The sequence below is a fragment of the Vespa mandarinia genome, chromosome 1, assembly GCF_050613455.1.
Source record: "Vespa mandarinia isolate Hongniang chromosome 1, ASM5061345v1, whole genome shotgun sequence".
NCBI classification, from domain to species: Eukaryota; Metazoa; Arthropoda; class Insecta; order Hymenoptera; family Vespidae; genus Vespa; species Vespa mandarinia.
The window spans coordinates 9,458,744-9,479,871 of record NC_140810.1 but is presented as its reverse complement, the minus strand read 5'-3'; the positions used below and the strand labels follow the sequence as shown (position 1 = coordinate 9,479,871).

Genomic DNA, 21,128 nt, shown 5'->3' with positions numbered 1-21,128 from the left:
ATTTCGTACCACTATGGAATGCTTGAGAATCTATTCTATACTTTATTCGCAATGTTATGTACGCGTATGATTCAAATATTGAAAATGCACATGTGTTTCTGACACGGTATTTTTACATATAAATATATAGTTTCGTAATTGATATACCCTCTCTGTTGTACTGATTTACTTTTATCGAGTAAAAAGAATAAATAAAAAAGATATATAACGTATATGAATTAAAAAAATTCTGTACCGTATTTGATTACAATTTTATTGAATAAAAGAATTAATAAAATTGAAGGGCAAAGTGTTTTTATTGTAAAATTTATATAATTTTCTTATTAGCACGCACACACATAAGATGTGTATTGTGATTTATAATGCGTAGGTTATAAATTTGTAAGAAAATATTTGTTATATTTTTAATACAATATAGGTTTGTAATTAATGCCTTTCCTTTTTTTCTGAAAATAAATAAAGATATTGAAACGGAAAAACAGTGCAATATTTTTCGTTTCGGTTTATCATACATTTATTACGAATTATTATAAACATTTATAGCATAACCTTACAATGTTCTGTATTATTGGTATATACACAAGCACGGAAACAGGAACGTATCGGAAGTACACTGAGATTACTAGGAAAAGTATGAAAATAGATACAGTTTCACAGAATTGTCGTATAATGAAATTAAATATTTATAATATTGGATTGTATTGTAGCATTTAATAAGCTGCACATTTAACGAACATATATAATTTGTTAAATATATAAATGTAAGTATAAATATATTATATAATAACATTCATTTGTTTGTTGTATGAATTTAATCATCGAATCAAAGCATACCAAAGTACAATAGCCAGAAAAGGAAGAACAAGTAACCAGCAAACGGAAGTAGAGCCTTCAAATTAGATGTCGCTCTCAAGTGACGGTTCATTAAACTATTTTACAAGCCTCCATAACTTTACAATATCTATGAAATTGTAAATTAGTCATTTCGCTGTAGTTAGTGTTTCATTATATAGGCAATATATTTTTAGTATTTTAAATACTAACAATAAGTAAACTTATAAAAAATATAGTGTAGTATATTAATTAAATACTAAGAATATAAACTAAAATATATAAAAAACTTTGAATTTACCACTAAAAATTGTAATTGGTTACAAGAATTCATGCGCCATGCTTTCTTGATTTTATAGTGTCAACAAATCTGTTTCACGTTCAATCTTCAATTAAGATATTTTGTACATTTATATTGTATTAAATATATTTTGAAATAAGATGTCTTATCAGTTATATAGAAACACAACGTTAGGAAATACGTTACAAGAAAGTCTTGATGAATTGATTCAGGTATGTATACGTAAGAGATTCTTTATATTTAAGGTTAGGTATAATAAAATATTTTGTTACATCTTTGATATTGTTTTTTTTTATGTATATTTTCATAATAAAAATATAAATAAAGTATAAATTAGGTTAGAAGTTAACAGCAATTGTAATAATAAAAATATTATTTTAGTATGGACAAATTACACCACAACTTGCCATAAAGGTATTATTGCAATTTGACAAAGCTATCAACCAAGCACTTGCTACTAGAGTTAAATCACGACTTACATTTAAGGTAGTAATAATTGTTGTGATAATTACTATATTTTTTATAAGTATGTAATACTATAAATAAAGAATTTTTTTATTTATATTTTAGGCAGGAAAATTAAATACTTACAGATTTTGTGATAATGTTTGGACATTTATGCTTAATGATGTTGAATTTCGAGAGGTTCAAGAGATTGCTGTAGTGGATAAAGTAAAAATAGTTGCTTGTGATGGTAAAAGTAAGTAGGTTAATAATTTAACTAATTTTTTCAAATTCTTTTTACTAAAACGTATTTCAAATTTTTTCAGCATTAGATGCAGATGCAGCAGCAAAACGATAGCGATTATTAGATTATCTCATATTTATAAGAAACGTTTGCTATTGCTTTCTAAATACTACAAATAATATATATATATATATAATTTTAAATATTTTATATATATATAAATATATATATATATAAAATTTTTACAATAGCAAATATTTGAAGAAAATACAATGCAAATGCAAAATATGCATAAACTTCTCTTACTTCCTTACCGCCAACATTATAAAAAGATTAAATTGTTACAAATTACAATAATTTATTAATAAGTAAATACACTATATTTATGCTAAGAAGTATGGTACCTATACTTGTTATTGTAAGAGTTAACGCTTCTCTAATATTTCTATTATATGGTATTATATCCGATACATAAAGAGCAAGTATATTTATAATGTACTGACCATCTGAAAAGAAACAAGGTACCACATTAATAACAGCCAATCCAGCTGAAAACATTGTGATATATTTACAAAGTAGGACTAGAGATTCAGGAATGCTAGGATTTAAAAAACTGTATTTAGGAACCCAATCTGATACATCGACTGTTCTGTAAATATCAGCTGGATGCCCAAAAAATAACACATCTTTTCCCATCTTACGTTTTATGTGTACGATCTGTAAAAGCATTGTAAAAACATTAAAGTATAGAATATTTTTTAAAAAACTTATAATAAACTAAATATTACATACCTTAGTTACATTATCTAAAGAAGGTTTTATACAATGTGTATCTTGAGAGGAACACTCATGGCTTGCTTGGCAATAGTTTTGAGACTGATTGATCATGGTTCTTGCTGGAAGACAGGAATGTGGTGGTAAATGAAGAGGTGCACCCTGTGGCCCTTCTATATATTCAAAGCATAGACTTCCAGTTGTCTCGCTATCTAAAGTACAACAATTTACTACTCCATTATTTCTTTGTATAGATGGTACTGATTCGTCATATTCCTAAATGAAATCAAAGTTATTAGTAAACAGAAATTAAATTTTTTATATTGTTGAATATTCTTGTAGTACCTGAATAAAAGATTGTTTAACACAATATCCAGGAGCAGGCTGATGAATAATATTTAATATACATTGGTACCAGTCTTCATTATGTTTAATGGGACAATTATTTACTTTATATATTATATCATGTTCTAAAAGACCTGTTTGACCTCTTACAGGTGAATTCTACAAATTAAATAATTATTTGTGTAAAAGTGTAACATTTCTATATTTATCATTTTATTTTTTTTAACTTACAGGTAAAATGTTTTTTACATAGACTCCACTATAAAGATTATAAAGAGGAGCCCAGAACCATGTTGAAAGCACAAGAATTATTGCAGCTAAAGCTGCAAGAATTATGTTGTGCCAAACTCCTGCACATGTAATTCTCAATTGATTACGTAATGGCAATGATATAAATTGTTCATTATTTATGTTGACATAAGCTATTGGTATAGTAAAAGCTAATAATATTCCTATGCCATATAACTGTACATCTTCTCTGACTGCAGCTAATGCATGACCAAGTTCATGAACTATGGTACAGATTACCAGTGTTACTGTATAATATCCAATTTCATTAAATGGCATATCAATTCCAGGCAACTGTAATTGATAAAAAAATAAAATTGCAATTATGTATAAATACAAGTAATAGTATCAAATGAAAATAAGCAATAAGTTAATTATATTTTTGTAATACCATTGGTTCCAGTAATATAGCTGTATTTTTATTATCTGTAAACGGTCCAGCAACCCATATATTAAATGTTACTCTTAAAATTGCAATCATTACAACTGGTAAAATAATAATACTTATTATGGCTCCAACATTGAACCATGTTGTCCAAAATTTGGAGCGATCCATGCCCCATTTGATTATTTTGCGATTGAATACAGTAGTAAACCATTTTATTCGCATTAACTGAACTTCTAATCCAGTATTTTTTAAAAAATATATGTATGGAAAATGTGAACAGGTCTAAACAAATATATGAATTATGTATCAATTTTGTTAAAATATTTCATAATGATATTTATACATTTTACCTTGAAAATTGTGTCGAAAAAAAATAACGAACAATGTATAAGACCAATTACGATCAATACATTTAAAATATCCATTCTTTAATTTATTAAATGTTTCGATTTTCAATATCAAAGTATAAATCTTATTTCAAGGCGCTTTAAAAGAATTACATCTTTTTACTTGCTGAAATTCATAGCGTTTTATGCAACTTTATATGAAAGGTTTACTAGCCTGATAAGTAACGTCAACACAATGTTCAGACATGTTCAGAAGTTATTGTTGTTGTTCTATGATGTGTTTTGCCTATGCCTAATTCATATAGGGAATTTTTCTTCTAAACTAATAAGTCAGGAATTTACAGAACTTGTATCATATCCTTATCTGTCATCTTTCACTTTGTTTACAACCTTAAAAAAGTAAAACAATGGCACCGAGGATTTGTTAGAATTAATAATTTTTACTTATCGTAGTTACCAATCATTGTATTTGTTATAAATATATTTAAATCGTTACCAAATAAATAAGATGTCAGAAGAACTTGACGAACAAATTCGATTATTATTTGCGGGACAAAATTTAAATAATGACACGTATATTGCACATACCGTTCAACATGAAGAGGATGGTTAGTATGCAATATTCAAAAGATTTATCAATACCAATTTAGAAATATCTAATCATTAAATAACATTATTTATTGATATTAGTTTCATTAATATACTGGTTGTATAAAAATATAAAAATAAAGTAAATTATTTTCTGTAATACATGTACTAGAGATGTTTCTATAATACATGTACTTTATTATTCTATTCAATTATAAATTTCATTAAAAGTCATGTAAACATGATTTTCTTATTATAAGTAAATTATGTTATGAATTATTGTACAAAATGTTTATTTGAATGTATATATTGTAGGTACAAAAAGTGTCTATACTACTACAGATACAAATTATATACCAATTTGTCAAAAAACTGTGACATATATTGTAGCTGCTGTAGTTATAAATGATCAAAATGAAATATTAATGATGCAAGAAGCAAAGGCTTCCTGTAGTGGCAAATGGTATTTACCTGCTGGTCGAGTTGAACGTAATGAAAATTTATTAGATGCTGTGAAAAGAGAAGTTTTAGAGGAAACTGGACTTATAATAGAACCTAAAACATTAATATTAGTGGAATGTGCAAGCGGTTCGTGGTTTCGCTTTGTCTTTATAGGTGATATATCTGGTGGTAATATAAAAACATCGGATCAAGCAAATGAAGAATCATTACAAGCACGTTGGGTACATAATATAGAAGATTTACCACTTAGATCTAATGATATTATTCCACTAATAGAAAGAGGCAAAAATTATATTCTGAATAAGCCTGACCGACAACATCCACATTTAATGCCATTATCAAAACCACTTTCCAAATTATTATTACAAATAATTATTACTGCCAAAAAAAGAGCAACGTAAGTTTATTATTATTGAATAAGTTCAACAAATTTAAAAGTTACTCATTTATAAATATATCACTGCTATGCTTTTTTTTCCATTTAGTATTCACACTTTCAGTTTAAGTAGAATCAATGGTGATAGTTTTTTTAACACGAAGAAGATATTCCAATTATGACTGTGAATGTGGACAATGGATTAATTGGATTGAACGTGATATACACATATGTATATACATCTGCACTTAGGTTAAGAATGTTTTTATCTTAATCTGCAATTACTAAATGGTACACATGATTTGCATGGCACTTTCTTACTTTTATCTATTTCATATTTATTTAAATTATTTCTATTCTACTTAAATTATTCTTTATTGCTAATGCGATGTTTTGTTTGCATGTTCTTTGTTGAATCTTCATTATTAATTTTTTAATTATATTAATCATTACATCGTCATATGCTTTTATCTATATAGAGCTTAACTTTCAGTATTAATAAATTAGTCATAAATATTTGTGCTACCTGCAAATACTAATTAAAAACTATATGATTAAACAAAACATTATTTGGAAACTATTACAATTTTATAGAAATATTCTTGTAACTAGATCTTTTACAAATGCTGAAAGACATCCTTGACACTTATAATATATGTAATTACTCTTAAAAATTGATATGTATTTAGTATTTTTCTAAAATATTGTTCAACAATTACACTATATGTTATATAAGACTAATGTCAAATATTTTGTACATTTTAAAATTAATATTATTCACAGGAACAAATTACATGTAGTTATATTGGATACAGAATTGCTTCATTTGCCTGTTTGTGAAATCAACCCTAATCGTAGTCTTCTTTCCACCTTGCACAACTTTATGACTGTAAGTACTGAATTTAAATATATATCTATAATAAATATTGTTTTAATTTGCTTTATCTGTATTAATGGAATTTTTATTATTTGTATAAACGCAATAATATATAATATAATAAAAGTACACATACACACAAACGTATCTAATTTTTCATTTACACAATAGATTTATTTCTGAAAAATCTGTGTAAATGAAAAGTGTGTGAAAAAAAAATCAGTGTATATGGAAAAATAGAAGAATAGTTCCAGATGTGAGAATCTTATACAAACAATAAATTACTTTTAAACAAAAAATATGCAAACGATAAATAAAACTCTTTAATTTTAATGAAATACTTTATTTTAATGATGACTTTTATTCTAAAGTGTTTTCTCTTCAGAAACTGAGTAACGATTATTTATCATTCTTTCTTTTGAGCTTATCCCTTTTTAACTTAAATCCTTACAGTATAACATAAAAACGGACAAAAGATTAAATCATCAAGAGAGTTCTCCAAAAATCAAATTTAAATAATTTAAATACATATGCACCGTTCTAGAAAATAATAACTATAATGGAAATATTTTATTTAACTGAATAAAAACAAAATTTTAAAAATAAACACTATTTAAAACGTCTTGAATCAGAATATACTATGTAAAAATTCTTTGTTTTCTAAACTGTGTTATTTCGAAATTATATATAAAATAGTCATGTAAAAAAAATTAGGTATATATATACTCTGCTTATATATAACAAAGAATCATTAATTATGTATGTAGGAAATCTTTGGGACAGAAGTGGCACCACATAAACCACATGGATTGTTATTGGTTGAGTTTAGTGGAAATCATGATGGAGATGGTCTTTGTTTGTCATTATTAGTGTCTTTTAAGTTACCAGTAGAAGAAGTACCCATTATTGGAAAATACTTTTGGTACCAAGCCTCAGAAAATACAGCAGAAGCTATTACAACTCGTTTACCACGAAATATGACCGTGCCATTAAATGTGGTACGTTAATTTCCACATTTTATACTACCAAATAATAACATTCATCTTCAGTAAATGCATTATAATTTATGAAAAATTGTTTATTTACATTATACCTAGTCTATACCAATGATTTTATTGACAATTTAACGTTATAGGCCAACAATTATTAAGGAAGTTATATACCATAATTTTGCTAACACAGATTACAAGTATTTTACTTTCTAATTGTATTATTTATATTCAGTACTTAATTCTTGTATTAATTTTTTAATCCTATTTAAACATCTTTAGTAAATTTGTCCAAATTGAAAATATAATTCTTAATCAAAATGATTATTTATTTCAAGAATATATCTAATGTGAAAATTGAAATCTTACATACAGATCGCATGCTATAGTATTTATTAAATTGGTTTGTTTTATAAGTGCAAACATATGAAATTACAATTCTTGTTAACTTATATACATATGTTAGGCAAAGCATTACTTATATCTTTTATAAGCAATTTTGTGAATGTTATATTTAATATAAATAAATATTTTATAAAAGAAATGCTTTATAAAAGTTTATTTTTAGACAATAAGAGATATATACTATTATATATTTGCAATTAGTAATATAAGTTAAAATTAGATAAAACAAAAATTCATAGAATAGTATGTTGAGGTTTTCATTAATTATCAATGTCATAAATATACATTTTAAAAAAGATTTCATATTACAATAGGTTTCAAATATTTATAAAAATGTATGTTTATAATAATATAAAAGATCTTTGTGTTAAAATCATATATACAAGGTGTGTCTAAAAAATAATGAGATCTCGGTTCTTCGGAATTGGCAACACTATAAATATTGCAACATTATTGTGAGATGTATGTCTTCTTTCTGTATCAGTTTCAACTTGATTTAGCTAACACGAATGATTTCGCAGAAATCGATTAAATTTTACATGTTGTGTTAAACAATACAACAGAAACGTTTATAAAATAAATTGAAATTAGCTTACAAAAATGAAGTTTTATTCAAGGCACAAGTTTTAGGTAGCACAAAGATAGTCTCGAGACTGTAAAAGATGAAGCTCGTTCTGGAAAACCTTGGACTTCAAAAATTAAGAGAAATGTTGCAAAAGTAAAGACTCTCAAAGATCTGATCATCGTTTGACAGTTAGAATGATTAATGACGAGTTAAATTTAAATTTAAATTACTGAATTGTTGACTTTTTGATTTAGAATTTGTGCATGCAAAAGATTTGTGCCAAATTGGTTCCAAAACATCTCTGCTATAAATGAGTTTTTGGCCAATAAAAATATTTCTGTGGTTCCACAACCTCCATACTTTTCTGATTTGAGTTCGTGACTTTTTTTTTTCAAGAAAATCAAAAGCCATCCCAAGGGATATCACTTTGGAACTGTGGACAACATTCAAAAGATTATAACTGACTAACTGAAAGTAGTTTTAGTAGAAGTGTTTCAGCACTATTTTCAGGAGTGGAAGCAATGCCTCTGGCATTGTATAACTTTTCAAGGGAACTATTTTGAAGGAGATAATGTACATTTTTAATTAAATGACATATAAACATTTTTACAGAACCAGTCTCATTCCTTTTTAGATACATCTCATATTGAGCTTTCTGTTATATAAATCATATATATAGACACACACACACACACACACACACACACACACACACACACACACACACACACACACACACACACACACACACACACACACTGAAAGAGAATTCTTATATATAGATATAATATTATTAAAATTTAAATTTTATACATAATATAGTTTTCTTTTTTTCTTTAAGAATTTATGTAGTCGTTGGTTTTGATATTAAAGTATTATCTGATCTAGGCTCATCAATACATTCATTTTTTACAGGAACCACATTAACTGTATGGTGTATTATTTCAATATCACTTATCTGTGAAGTCAGTGTTACATTATTTAGTGAATTTGAATGAGGAACATCATCATGATCTTTTGTATTTTGCATTTGCTTTGTACCATTATCACAAATTTCCACATTCGTATTTATGTTTACTGTATGTTTTTTCATATGAGTTGTTAAGTTTCCACTATGATAAAAATCTTTGCCACAGACTTTACATTGAAATGGTTTAATTCCAGAATGTATTCTTTCATGTATTGATAAATTCCCACTATGTCTGAATTCTTTACCACATACAGAACATTTATAAGGTTTTACCCCTGAATGAGTACGCAAGTGTGTAGATAAATTTCCACTGTGACTAAACATTTTACCACATATTTGACAACCATATGGTCTTTCGCCTGAATGAGTCCTCATATGTATCGCTAAATTTCCACTATGTGTAAAGCATTTCTCACACTGATTACATTTATATGGTCTTTCCCCATTATGAGTTCTCATATGAATAAATAAATTACTCTTGTGTCCAAATTCTTTGAAACAAATTTCACACTGACACTTTAATTTCTTTGTCACTGTAGTTTCAGAAGAACTCTTTGGAGGTCTTCCTGGACGATTATGTTTCATAGATGGAATTGGTTGTACAGTTGTTGTAGTTTGATTAACACTTTTAGACTGTTGCGAATATTGTAATCCTTGTGTTGATTGCGTTTCATCTGATAAATTCTGTTGGCTCTGATCAGAAAATTGAGTTTGTGTAGCAGCTTCCTCTTGATGTTGGTTAAGTTGAAATAATATGCCATGATGGAAGTAATCTTTCACATATGTTAAAGAACCAGTTTCCTAAAATAATATCATGTTTTTTTTTTGTAGTTTTTCTTGTAATATCAACATAACAACCAGCTGATTCAAGAATCATTGAAAAATAAATGTTGATATGTTGACATGATGTTAATGAGTTGTACTTGATGTAACATAAATTATATATCTGTTTCCAAGTCAAAGAAATTTTTTTATCTTATGATATAAGTACAGTCAAATTCTTATTTTTAGAAGAAAAAAATAGTCATTATTATATATTGCGTAATATAATAGTTATATTATAATAGGTATCCTTTACAATTATAATGATTATTTACTTGTACTTGAAGCAGATCCTGACAGTTGTAAGTTTCATCTTTTTGAGGAAGATTTACAGATGATTGTGCATAATCCCAAAATTGTGGTAACTGACGATATCTACACTCAGGATCTTGATTGATAAACAAAGGATATTTAGAATTATCTGAAGTATCAATCCTACCATTTCTACTGACATCTTCTCCTCCTACATATTCGTACTTTATTGGTATAGGACTAAACATCTGTAAATACATATTTCTAAAATATATTTTTTGACATCTGAAATTGATAGCAAATTTATCATAGCTATGCACATAAAAATTAATATTTCTGGGACTTTAAATGAAAAAGATTTAAACATCAACAACAAGGTGTTATTAAGTAAAATATAAGTCTAAAAAAAACATACATGAAAAATACTCACACTTTCACTTAATAAATGTTCCTTGAAGTTCAAAACCAATACTGCACAGTATTTCAGCACTTACTTATTCAAACATTAATAACTAATTAAATATGACAGATTCGATGGATAGAGTGAATATGGTAATAATCTTCCATTCTTAATTTTTATCATAAAATAATTGTGACTACTGTTACCAGTCACTGTAAGGTTCATCCATGGATCCATTACAAGGTATATCCAATCTCTTTGTCTGCTTTCTTAATATCAATAAGTATATATATTATAAGATTTCCAATGTACTCATTCTGGCAGCAACATGAACTTGCTATTAGATTTCAGCGACCTCTAACAATACTTGAACGATTTGAAATTTTATATGAAAACATACAAATTTTATAGGTGTATCTATATTATATTTACTTTGTGGTTAGTACTTTTAGTTATTTTCGTGTTAAATATTCGATGATCAGTGTAAATAATAAAGTAGATGACGTTAAATAATAAGTTTAAAATGGACATTTAATAAAATCCAAGTTTTGGCAAAATAGTTTAATTAAACAACACATATTGAAAAATACATAAAAATAGTAAGAAAATTCTGTTTATATTTATAGTGTTCTTAATGTTTATGTATATTTAATATATAACAATATAGATCCAATGTTTAAATAAATATAATAAGAAAGTTTAATGTTTGTGTAATTATTCTTTCAGATATAAAGTATTGGATATGTGATTTTTTGTATTATGCCTAGTGGACGTCGTAATGCTAGTGGTCGGAGTGCTCCGACTAGTAAATCACAATTTAGTCTTGCTTCACCCACTGGAAGAAGTAATAGCGGAGATAGAATATTTGGAAGTGGAGGAGATGAAAAAAAACTAGATGATAATTATGGAAAGTTATTAGCACCAAAACATGTACCTATTCCAATAGTACCAGTAGACGGACCATTAACATTTGAAGCCTTATCATTAGTTGTGTCAATTGTTGCTGCATGTTTACAATTATTAAATCTGTATAGGACTGTCTGGTGGTTATCTCATTCATATAATTCATATAGTATGGTATGCTATTTTGATTAAATATTTTTAATTCTTTCATAATGCAATGAATATATTACTCAGAATATTATAGTGTATTAATATATAATCTTATTATAGTTACAATTATGCATACTTTGTTTCAGAATTTTTATCTTATAGATCCTTATCTTCTTACATTTATTATTACTATGGTAACACGAAGATTTGTTTATACATTGTTACGACGATTTGTTGATGTTTCATCTCCAACTCGTTGGTTCCACATTGCTCAAAAATTAATGAGGTATAATAGAGTAAATTAAATTAATTTAATTTTTGTAAGGTTGAATATATAATGAATACTTTATATTTTAGGATAACTTTGTTATCTATAGTTCTGAGCATATTACTTTGGTGTTTATATCATATGGCAGAAAGGCACAATATAATGAAAATTTTTTATTTATGTTATCCGTTAGTATTTTTTGTAACTTTATTTTTAGTAACTTATTATGGCATTTTGTGTGTGTATATAATACATTATATATTATTTTATATATATATAATATATAATATATAATATATATTCTATATTATTTTATATATATATATATATAATATATAATATACACACACATGTGTGCGCGCACATACACATAATTATTTATTTTCAGAAGTGTATTTGTATATTTTTTAATGTTTGGTGTCAGTATATCACCTTTCTTCGATATGTCAGCAGCACCTCGACATGTAAAAGAAGATAAAAGAATGAAATATTTGTTGGGTATGTTATTTGATACTTTAAATTTATAATTTTCTTGATAAGATAGTAAAATTTTAAAGCTTTTATACAGATACACCTTTACATAACTGTTCATTAAGCGCATCAGCAATCAGAGCTGAAGTTTCCACCTTTAGTACAGACTTTAATCGTCGGTTGAAAAGAGCATTATTTGCGTCAAGTAGTACCGCTTATGTCTGTGGTATCGCTCCTATCATATTTGTACCACAATCTCTACATTTCAATGTGCCATGGGTAGTACAATATGTTGTGCTGTTTTGGCTTGGAAGAATAAGTGCTCACTTCGCACAAGCTTATCCAGTAAGGTATATAAAATAACAATGAATTTTTTTTTAATAGACTTGTACTAATCTTTTGATGTTACGACTGATTATAAAATCTAGGTATTGCGATGTACTACATAGAGCAGCCCTACATTTAGGGCGTTGGATAAAAATTGAGAATCATAATAACCATACATATGCGCAAGTATGGAATGATGCGGTTCTATGGCCCCATGGATCGGTTGTAAAATATAATAAAGAAATATATCGCTCGGATGGTCTTTGTACTGCTGCGGAACCAGGAAATCGAAATCATTGTAGGTTTCATGTAAGTAGCAGTTGTTTTCATTGCTTTTTATTAAGTTATTTAGAAAATATACAGAATTATTTCAAATATATTTGTAATTTACCTTTCACATAGACCTTATTTAGCAATCCTACAATACTTCTATGTTCTTTGTTGGGTCTTCAACTTCTACTCGTGGGGGCACAATTATTTATTTTAATACGCATAACAGAATGGTATCAAGTACTATCAATGACGTTGCTACTTGTAATCAATTATTACACCTTATTTAAAGTAACCAGAGATTACCTTGTTTGCTGGAAGGTGTATCGTGCTGAACAAATCATACAAGAGAAATGTCAGATGGTAATTAATTCTAATACTCAATAAACGAATGCGAAACTAATGTTTAATTTTTATTAACATTAAGAAAATTAAGAAAAGGAATTATTAATATTTGGAAAAAGAATTAAGAAAACTTGACGATTATAAATAAATTATTATTTATATAGTTTTATCGACAATAATTGTCATTAACAAAATATGTTGATGATAATTAACATTAATAATATATATATGTAAATATACAAAGGTGATCGAACTGGTTTAATGAATTTAAAAAATAACATTTTATCGGGATTTGATTTATTGATTTATTAATAAAATAAAACGTACAATACCTTTATACTTGAAACTTGAAATGGGAAATTTTTAATGCAAGAGTTAAGTGTCTCTTAAGACAAGGAATATTAGATTAGCTATCAACGGACGTTCTGATAGATCTTTCTAATTCACTAATCACTTAATCACTTATTTGCAGTACACTTAACGTATCGTTGATATTACTTACTTCGTATTTATTTTGAAAAACCATCAAGATTCGGCTTTTTAGTTTGTATCTTGTATCTTTATTTAGTTCTTCATAATACTTAATAAATAACTTTTATTATAAATATAAAAATATAAAGAATGTAAATAAATATGTTTTGTAAATTTTGAGTAATTATTCAATAAAGAAGTATTTTAATTAGTAATAGTAAACAAAAGATCAACAGGTATAAGAAAATAAAATACTGACTGTTATTGAAAGTGGATGTATTAACAAATGTTTGCTTTTTATTAATAATAATTAACATTTTCTTTTTCCTAATAAATAATTATTATTTCATAATAATAATGACCATCATTTTTCATAGAATCATATTTTTTTCATTTAATAAATAATGATATATTTGTATTACGATTATTAGTAAGTAATGGCGAAAAAAATTAATATATATACAAGGTGTTTAAGAAAAAGTATTTAATATTTATACAATACATATAACACATTATACTGAGTAAAAAAGTCTTAGTAAACACAGGTAGAAAAGTTAACCGTTTATGAGATATAAACATTTTTGTATGTTAGTATCATGATTGACTTACTACGAAGTTTTCCTTAGTATCTATACACCGTGTTCTAAATGTCCTCATTCAATTTCTAAAATTACAACGACAATTAGTCAGTTGTTAGTAACTTGATATCTTTGGACTTTTTGATGGAAAAGTTTCCTAATCGGAGAATTCCCCTTCATGTGCTGTTTCAAAATATTTACCAAAGTCTACGAATCAGGCTCATTTTAATTAAAGGTGGATTGGATGTCGTGGACCAGTTGTGTGACCCTTGATTTCCCAATTTTAATTCTTTGGGTTTCTTTTTATGGAGATATTTGAAAAACAAAATGTATTCTTCACCAATAAAGAACTTAGAAGAATTATGAAGTCGAATTTGCAATGTTTATGAAATTATCCAACAGAGATGTAAAATTTTCGAGAGAATTCACAACTCTTTGAGATGTTAAACGTGTATGGAAATGGAAGGACATGTAGAATAACTTTTGTAAATCAAAAACCCAGTAAGTCAATCATAATAATAACATATAAAAATGTTTAAATCTCAGGAAGGTTGACCTTTCGATTTATGTTTACTAAGACTTTTTCTCTATAGTATGTTCTATGCACTGTATAAATATTGAATGTTTTCTTTGAACATTTTGTATATGTATATATAATAACAATATTTAAAATTATATTTAAGAAATATAGCAATTGTAGGTGAAACGTTTCAAATTTTACAAGCTGAGTTCATCGAAATTAATGAATGTGACAACTTAAATATATTTTTACATCGAATAAGATGAAAGCACTAATATCTTTATTTATAATATATATTTTTAGATGTTATTTTCGTAAACTTTGTCTTTCCTCTCATTGACCTTCTCATTGAACAGTGTCTTATTGATATCATTGTAAGTCTGTCTGATATAAAAGAACATACTGATTACAGATTATATGGACAATTTTTGTTGATTTCGATCGATTATCGAAAATTAAGGATTGTCTAAAGAAATGTTTAGAAATGTTCAAGTTCCAATGCTATATTCGTACGTTGTTACTTGTTGATAATGCTAGTCCTCATTATCATTGACAAAAATATTTATCTCACGGAAAAGATCAATATGAAAACAATAGAAGTTTATTAAGGTAAAATGTTGCTTTAAATTACATCATTATATTTCATTTTGTCGTTACAAAGATATTAAAATAGTAAATTAAGATGGAATGAACGTGAAGATAAGGATTAAATCGAAATAAGACTTTATTTCTTATGAAGTACCATAAGTCGTCATTTTATTTAACAGTAACAAAAGATAATTAGAACATTGTTTATAATTGATCTTCGTTTATAATTGGTTTTCCTGAATCCAATCAAGGAAAGAATAGACTCTGGTGAAGACATCTGGGGATCCAACGGCGCATGGATATCCGTAAGATACAATACCAATTTGGACACCATTGGCTACAAGTGGACCACCGGAGTCACCCTGTACAGATAGATTAAATAAATGATTTTTATTTTTCATTATTTTCGAAAAAGAATAATGATGTGTGATGGAATCGAAAAGTCAATCTGAACGTTATATTTACATGGCAAGCTCCTTCACCCCGTTTGGTAAAAGTACAAATTTGGCTGTCGGTTAATCTCCAGTGTTTTAATTTGCAATTTTGTTGTTTTTCAATGGACAAAGTAATTTGTTGGAGGTTGTTAGGGATAGGTCCATTCAGCTATAATGGAGAAAAAAATTAGATCATGCCTTGATGAAATAGAAGTAAGAAATTATTATCTTATTGATTACTCACATATATTCTTCCCCAGCCGGTCAAAACAACTGGATCTCCAGCTTTAATAATATTACTGACTGGTAATTTTACTGGTTGCACTAATTGAGTGAATAAAATGTCTTTCGACACACGTATTAGACCAATATCATTGATAATTTTAAAAGAGTTGTAGTTCTTATTGACAATCAATTCCTCTGCATTGTAAACTGCTTCTTCTTTGTTCAAAAGTACGCTACCTACATGGACAGTAACTTGCTGGTTCGATTTTCTGTAAAAATAAAAGTATTAATATTGTAAATTACTGTTGACACACAGTCATCATTTATATTTCTTCTACAGATTTATGCTTTCATTACGTTATTAGATGATTCAAACAAATTGAATAAACGTACCCAACAAGACAGTGAGCCGCAGTAAGAACGTAACGTTTGCTTATGATGGAACCTCCACAGAAATGTTTGGGAGCTCTCAATGATACTTGGTATGGGTATTTACCCTGTGGTGCATCAGTACCACCGACGATACGGCCAGTTGGTACACCTTAGAGAATTATATAGAAAATTATATATAAATTACATTATAAATTAATGAGAATAATTGTTGCTTGACAAGAACGTTTTTCTCTATTTTAAAGGCATTTTGTAATTGTAAAAATTATGTAAAATGTAAAAAAGCAATAATATATATACTTATTTATTGTACTTACTGTAAGCGGCAGTTGCCAGAAAAAGAATTAACAAAGTAGTTAAAGCCTGCATGGTGATGCGGTTATTGATGATCGTCAGTGTTTTCTTCAGTATATATACACGTTTTTCAAGTAGCTATTGCTAAGAAACATAAATTTAATTAATCCATTCTGAAATCAGTTCAGATTTCTTGAGATTAATTATATCGACAAGTAGCTGTGTGACAATGGGTACAATGACGTTGGACTTGGAAAGTACGGAAGTTATCCCATCCTTGAGGGATTCCAGAGATAAAAAGTATTAAATATATCAATTGATCGACAAGTACTCATACATCAGATCGATAATTTTTATCACGTGAATAAAAATTAAGACAACAATGATATCAATCAAAAGTCTTGATTTACTTTCGCATGAAAGAGGATTTACGAATGAATTAATTAAATTCTATTTTCTAATTTATAATTTCTATGTTATAATTTTATTTTATTGGAATAAAATAAATTCGTATTTATATCTTAATTCTATGATGTTTATTGTACATCATTTTTATTTTCAATCTAGGTAGCTGTCATTCTCTTGTAACACGATTTCGATTTTGAAATATTTTATTTTTAATATCGTCTAATAAAAGAATTATAAAAAAAATTGTGAATAAAAAATTTATATTTATTTCAGGCAATGCAACCTTAACGTACATTTGCATTTGACAATTTATATTGACCTTTTAATTGGATTTGTATTTCTGGTAAACAATACTCAAAAGCTTATACGTTACGATTTATATATGTTATTCATATTGATGTCTATCTTTCACAAAGATGGATTTATTCATTCCTTGAAAAATCAAGATATTGACTTAGATATGAACTCTTTAACGCAGCAAGATAAAATTAATTAAAATCATAGCTGCTATCATTATATCTTGTCATTGAGTGTAGGCGATTTTTAACAATAAGATTATTATTTAAGTTATTAGAATTATGATTAATGAATAAAAATTTTAAAAATATTTCATTATTTTTTATCATTATTTATTTAATATTTTTCATATATTATTTGTTATTAATGTAGTTCTTATTTAAAAGACAAGATCGTGCTTTTTCTTTACGATCAATGCCTATGAATGTTTTTTAAAAAGTTAAGATCGATTTATTTTTTATCGTTAAAAATTAAAAAAAAGAAAAACAATTAGAAATTTATACGATCGTACCTACAATTGATACTGTGGTTTTTTATTTTTATCAAGATTTTATCTATAGATAATTGAGTTTTTATATCGGAATGACTTGTCGATATATAAATAAATTATTTTTTTTTTAGATAGTATGATATTTTTGTTTGATATTAATAAGATTTTTTATAAATATAAATATTGTACTTAGTATGTAAGATCAATCGATCGATATTCTTAATGGATCTCGTTGAAATTTATTAAATGAATACTTTTGATAACTTAGATCTCTATTTATCTGAACAAGTTTTTTATTTATTTCCTGTTTTTTTTTTTACTATTTGGTATTTTAATAATTAATTTTAATAAATTAATAGATATTAATATTATAGAAAATTAGTGAAAATAAGTGTATAAGTAAGTTCTCTTCTTATATAAGTATAGCAAAATGAAGTTTTCCTATCTTATTTTGTGCACTCGTTTCATCAAATTTAATTACACATAGGCTATTATATCAATATTTTAATTTCTTGAATATATATGATACGTAAAATTAAAAGTTACAGAAAGTTAAAGAAAACAACAAAATATAATTTGTTTGATTAATAATTTTTCCAATTTTGACGACTGAAATATGAAATACAAATTATTCTTCATTTTGTTGATCACTAGATGGCACAATGTTCGTTTTTCTCTCTTCATTATTTAAATTAAAAATATTTTTGGTCATACAAAAGAACAATGATCTTTATTTAAATTTAAGAAAATTTAATCTTTTAATGTATACAACGTATTGATAATAAGGAATTATGCATATTCTTTCGTTTATATTTTTATATCTTTCATTTATATAAATCTTATTTATATTAATTATTTATTGTGAAGACGAACAGGTAGTTTTTCCTTGATAAGAGTCTCCTTTATTTTCATTTTTTTCGACCTCCTTAAAGTGACTGACCTTGTTCTCGTATAACGTGCCTAGCAAAAACTTTGTTATGAATGAAACAAGTTGAGAGACGATGTTTGCAAATCATTAAGTCGACGGTAAAAGAGAAAGAAATATTAACTTTTTTCTATATCTTACAAGTGAAAAACAAACTAGGATATGTATGTATTATAAAGAATCATTTTGTTTGTCATTAGTACTCAGTTATCGATATTACCATGCGAAGTCATTAAAAGCTCATTAAAGTTATATTGCTATACTTCAAATGTATAATATAAATACTATGAAATATTAATTTCAATCTCTAAAGTATATACTTCAAAGAGCGAACATTTGTAATTAATTATTTTACGTCTCATGCGTGGCAATTTTAATTAAATGTTTCCCGTTGACATATCATATGCGTACACGAGTATAAAATAAATCGCCAATCGTTAGCCATTTTAGTGGGGAGGGGGAAGCAAAATATTCAACAAAAAAAGAAGTTCGAGATAAGAAATAATTTATTTCGTTGATTATTCCACAAATAAACGAGTTTAAATTATGGGAGCATCGCGTTTCGCTGACTATGTGAGGGATCAAGTTCCCTGAGGATCAAGAGAGGAAACAATCGCGAATAACAAGAACCCTTCGACTAGCGTAAGTCTTGATCCTGTTAACAGGATCATCCTACTCTCCGACGCATCGATGGAAGCTTTACTAACCGGTCGTGAGATAGAATCGGATGCGTTTGGATTATTCTCCGACGTGCCATGACATATTCCACTATATTCAAGCACATTCTACCGTATTCTTTCGTACCCATCTCGAATAAGAATTCATGTCGTACATTTCCATTGTTTGCTTACATGAATACGAGGCAAATATGGCAAACGATGAGGATTCTCTTAACAAAAAAAGAATACCTACATACATATATATATGTATCTATATCATTTTCAGCGTCGAATTTAAAACTTCTCATTTAATATATTGCAAAAGGTAAATATCTTGGAAATCATTGCGTTAAATCAAACGTAACGCACACGCTCGATTTATTTCAGCAACACGAACGATTTGTTATCGATAAGCGCGAATAGACATAGATAGTATATATATCTACGCAATTCGTTTAAAGCAGAAACTTTACGGTAACGTAATACGGATGAGAACACAGATAATAATTAGGTCATAACAATATCGTGAGCACGAAACGATGCGTGCGTTTCTAATTAAGTACGTGCTTTCGATAGACGCACGCGATCGCTTTGCTCGCTTTCATCGACGAAATTAAAACATTTTACTCGTGACTATGAATTACGTTGGTTTGCTATACGAATCCGTGAATGTAGTATCGTTAGATCAGTGAAACTTTTTGCTGGGAAAAATTCTCACAAACTTTCGCGATTAACTGTATTTTCTACGGATTTAAATCCGATTATGCACGGTCACCGTGTATTTACATATGCATATCATTTGTTCTATCACACTAGGGAATAGACTCTTCATCATCGGTACTATCCCACCAGACATATACTCTCTCTTTCTCTTTCTATCTTTCCTTTTGCTCTTTTTTTCTCTCTTTCCATCTCTTATTTTGCTCTTCTTTTCTCTCTCTCTTTCTGTTTCCACATACACAAATCGCATTATCTCGTGGCTAAAAATGAACCATGCTCGGAACGATTTGATATGCGCCAGGCATAACCGAATTAGAGTCTCGATACGACAGATGCTGATTCCAATGTAATAATAACAACGCTCGATCAAGTATGTCGATTTTTCTCGGATTTGAGAAATTGCCTTATGAAATTAGAGGTCGTAGGAAAGACACAAAAATTCGTTTCATGTATCGTGTGAAATCGTAAAAAAAAAAAACGTGTATATCGTGTAAATTTCAAACAGATCGAGAAAAAAAGAATATAGAATTTAAGCAGATAGAAGAAAGAATCGGGACGAAGAGAAGTCGCGAACGTGAATGTTATGATTTTTTGAAACGAAAAGAAAGAAATAGAGAGAGGGAGAGAGAGAGAGAGAAAGAGAGAGAGAGAGAGAGAGAGAGAGAGAGAGAGAGAGAAAGAGAGAGAGAGAGAAAGAGAAAGAGACGTAAAGTTTTTTTATTTATTG

At 27.3% G+C, this 21,128-nt stretch overlaps 6 protein-coding genes across 8 annotated transcripts; 3 read left to right on the top strand and 3 right to left on the bottom strand.

Moving 5' to 3' along the window:
* The first annotated feature begins 986 nt into the window (after positions 1–986).
* TfIIA-S (general transcription factor IIA subunit 2) lies at positions 987–2,081 on the top strand. Its single transcript, XM_035886597.2, has 4 exons — positions 987–1,344; positions 1,514–1,618; positions 1,703–1,832; positions 1,903–2,081. Exons 1-4 carry the CDS (start codon positions 1,273–1,275, stop codon positions 1,932–1,934), a joined length of 339 nt encoding a protein of 112 aa, XP_035742490.1. The 5' UTR covers positions 987–1,272; the 3' UTR covers positions 1,935–2,081.
* Positions 2,082–2,168: 87 nt separating this feature from the next.
* Positions 2,169–4,225, bottom strand: S2P (membrane-bound transcription factor site-2 protease). The gene is made up of 6 exons (XM_035886594.2): positions 3,966–4,225; positions 3,619–3,897; positions 3,171–3,521; positions 2,940–3,098; positions 2,613–2,870; positions 2,169–2,537 (listed from the first exon to the last, which is right to left on the bottom strand). Exons 1-6 carry the CDS (start codon positions 4,038–4,040, stop codon positions 2,169–2,171), a joined length of 1,491 nt encoding a protein of 496 aa, XP_035742487.1. The 5' UTR covers positions 4,041–4,225.
* Positions 4,194–7,651, top strand: LOC118450747 (8-oxo-dGDP phosphatase NUDT18). Its single transcript, XM_035886596.2, has 4 exons — positions 4,194–4,570; positions 4,866–5,409; positions 6,172–6,277; positions 7,033–7,651. Exons 1-4 carry the CDS (start codon positions 4,471–4,473, stop codon positions 7,270–7,272), a joined length of 990 nt encoding a protein of 329 aa, XP_035742489.2. The 5' UTR covers positions 4,194–4,470; the 3' UTR covers positions 7,273–7,651.
* A 249-nt stretch (positions 7,652–7,900) lies between these two features.
* On the bottom strand, positions 7,901–10,967 carry LOC118450744 (uncharacterized). Its single transcript, XM_035886591.2, has 3 exons — positions 10,699–10,967; positions 10,292–10,516; positions 7,901–9,995 (listed from the first exon to the last, which is right to left on the bottom strand). The coding sequence occupies exons 2-3, from the start codon at positions 10,514–10,516 to the stop codon at positions 9,069–9,071; spliced, it is 1,152 nt and encodes a 383-aa protein (XP_035742484.1). The 5' UTR covers positions 10,699–10,967; the 3' UTR covers positions 7,901–9,068.
* Positions 10,968–11,101: 134 nt separating this feature from the next.
* LOC118450743 (transmembrane protein 39A) lies at positions 11,102–15,671 on the top strand. Of its 3 annotated transcripts, XM_035886587.2 has the most exons (9): positions 11,102–11,267; positions 11,395–11,745; positions 11,868–12,007; positions 12,079–12,177; positions 12,378–12,487; positions 12,558–12,810; positions 12,889–13,096; positions 13,190–13,420; positions 15,384–15,671. In XM_035886587.2, exons 2-9 carry the CDS (start codon positions 11,428–11,430, stop codon positions 15,522–15,524), a joined length of 1,500 nt encoding a protein of 499 aa, XP_035742480.1. In that variant the 5' UTR covers positions 11,102–11,267; positions 11,395–11,427; the 3' UTR covers positions 15,525–15,671. The 3 variants fall into 3 exon arrangements, with proteins under 3 accessions (XP_035742480.1, XP_085513103.1, XP_035742482.2); XM_085656977.1 differs by lacking the exon at positions 12,079–12,177; XM_035886589.2 differs by lacking the exon at positions 15,384–15,671 and having other exon boundaries at positions 13,190–13,460.
* A 27-nt stretch (positions 15,672–15,698) lies between these two features.
* LOC118450745 (chymotrypsin-2) lies at positions 15,699–17,065 on the bottom strand. Its single transcript, XM_035886592.2, has 5 exons — positions 16,926–17,065; positions 16,612–16,759; positions 16,238–16,487; positions 16,025–16,162; positions 15,699–15,921 (listed from the first exon to the last, which is right to left on the bottom strand). Exons 1-5 carry the CDS (start codon positions 16,975–16,977, stop codon positions 15,781–15,783), a joined length of 729 nt encoding a protein of 242 aa, XP_035742485.2. The 5' UTR covers positions 16,978–17,065; the 3' UTR covers positions 15,699–15,780.
* Positions 17,066–21,128: the final 4,063 nt, after the last annotated feature.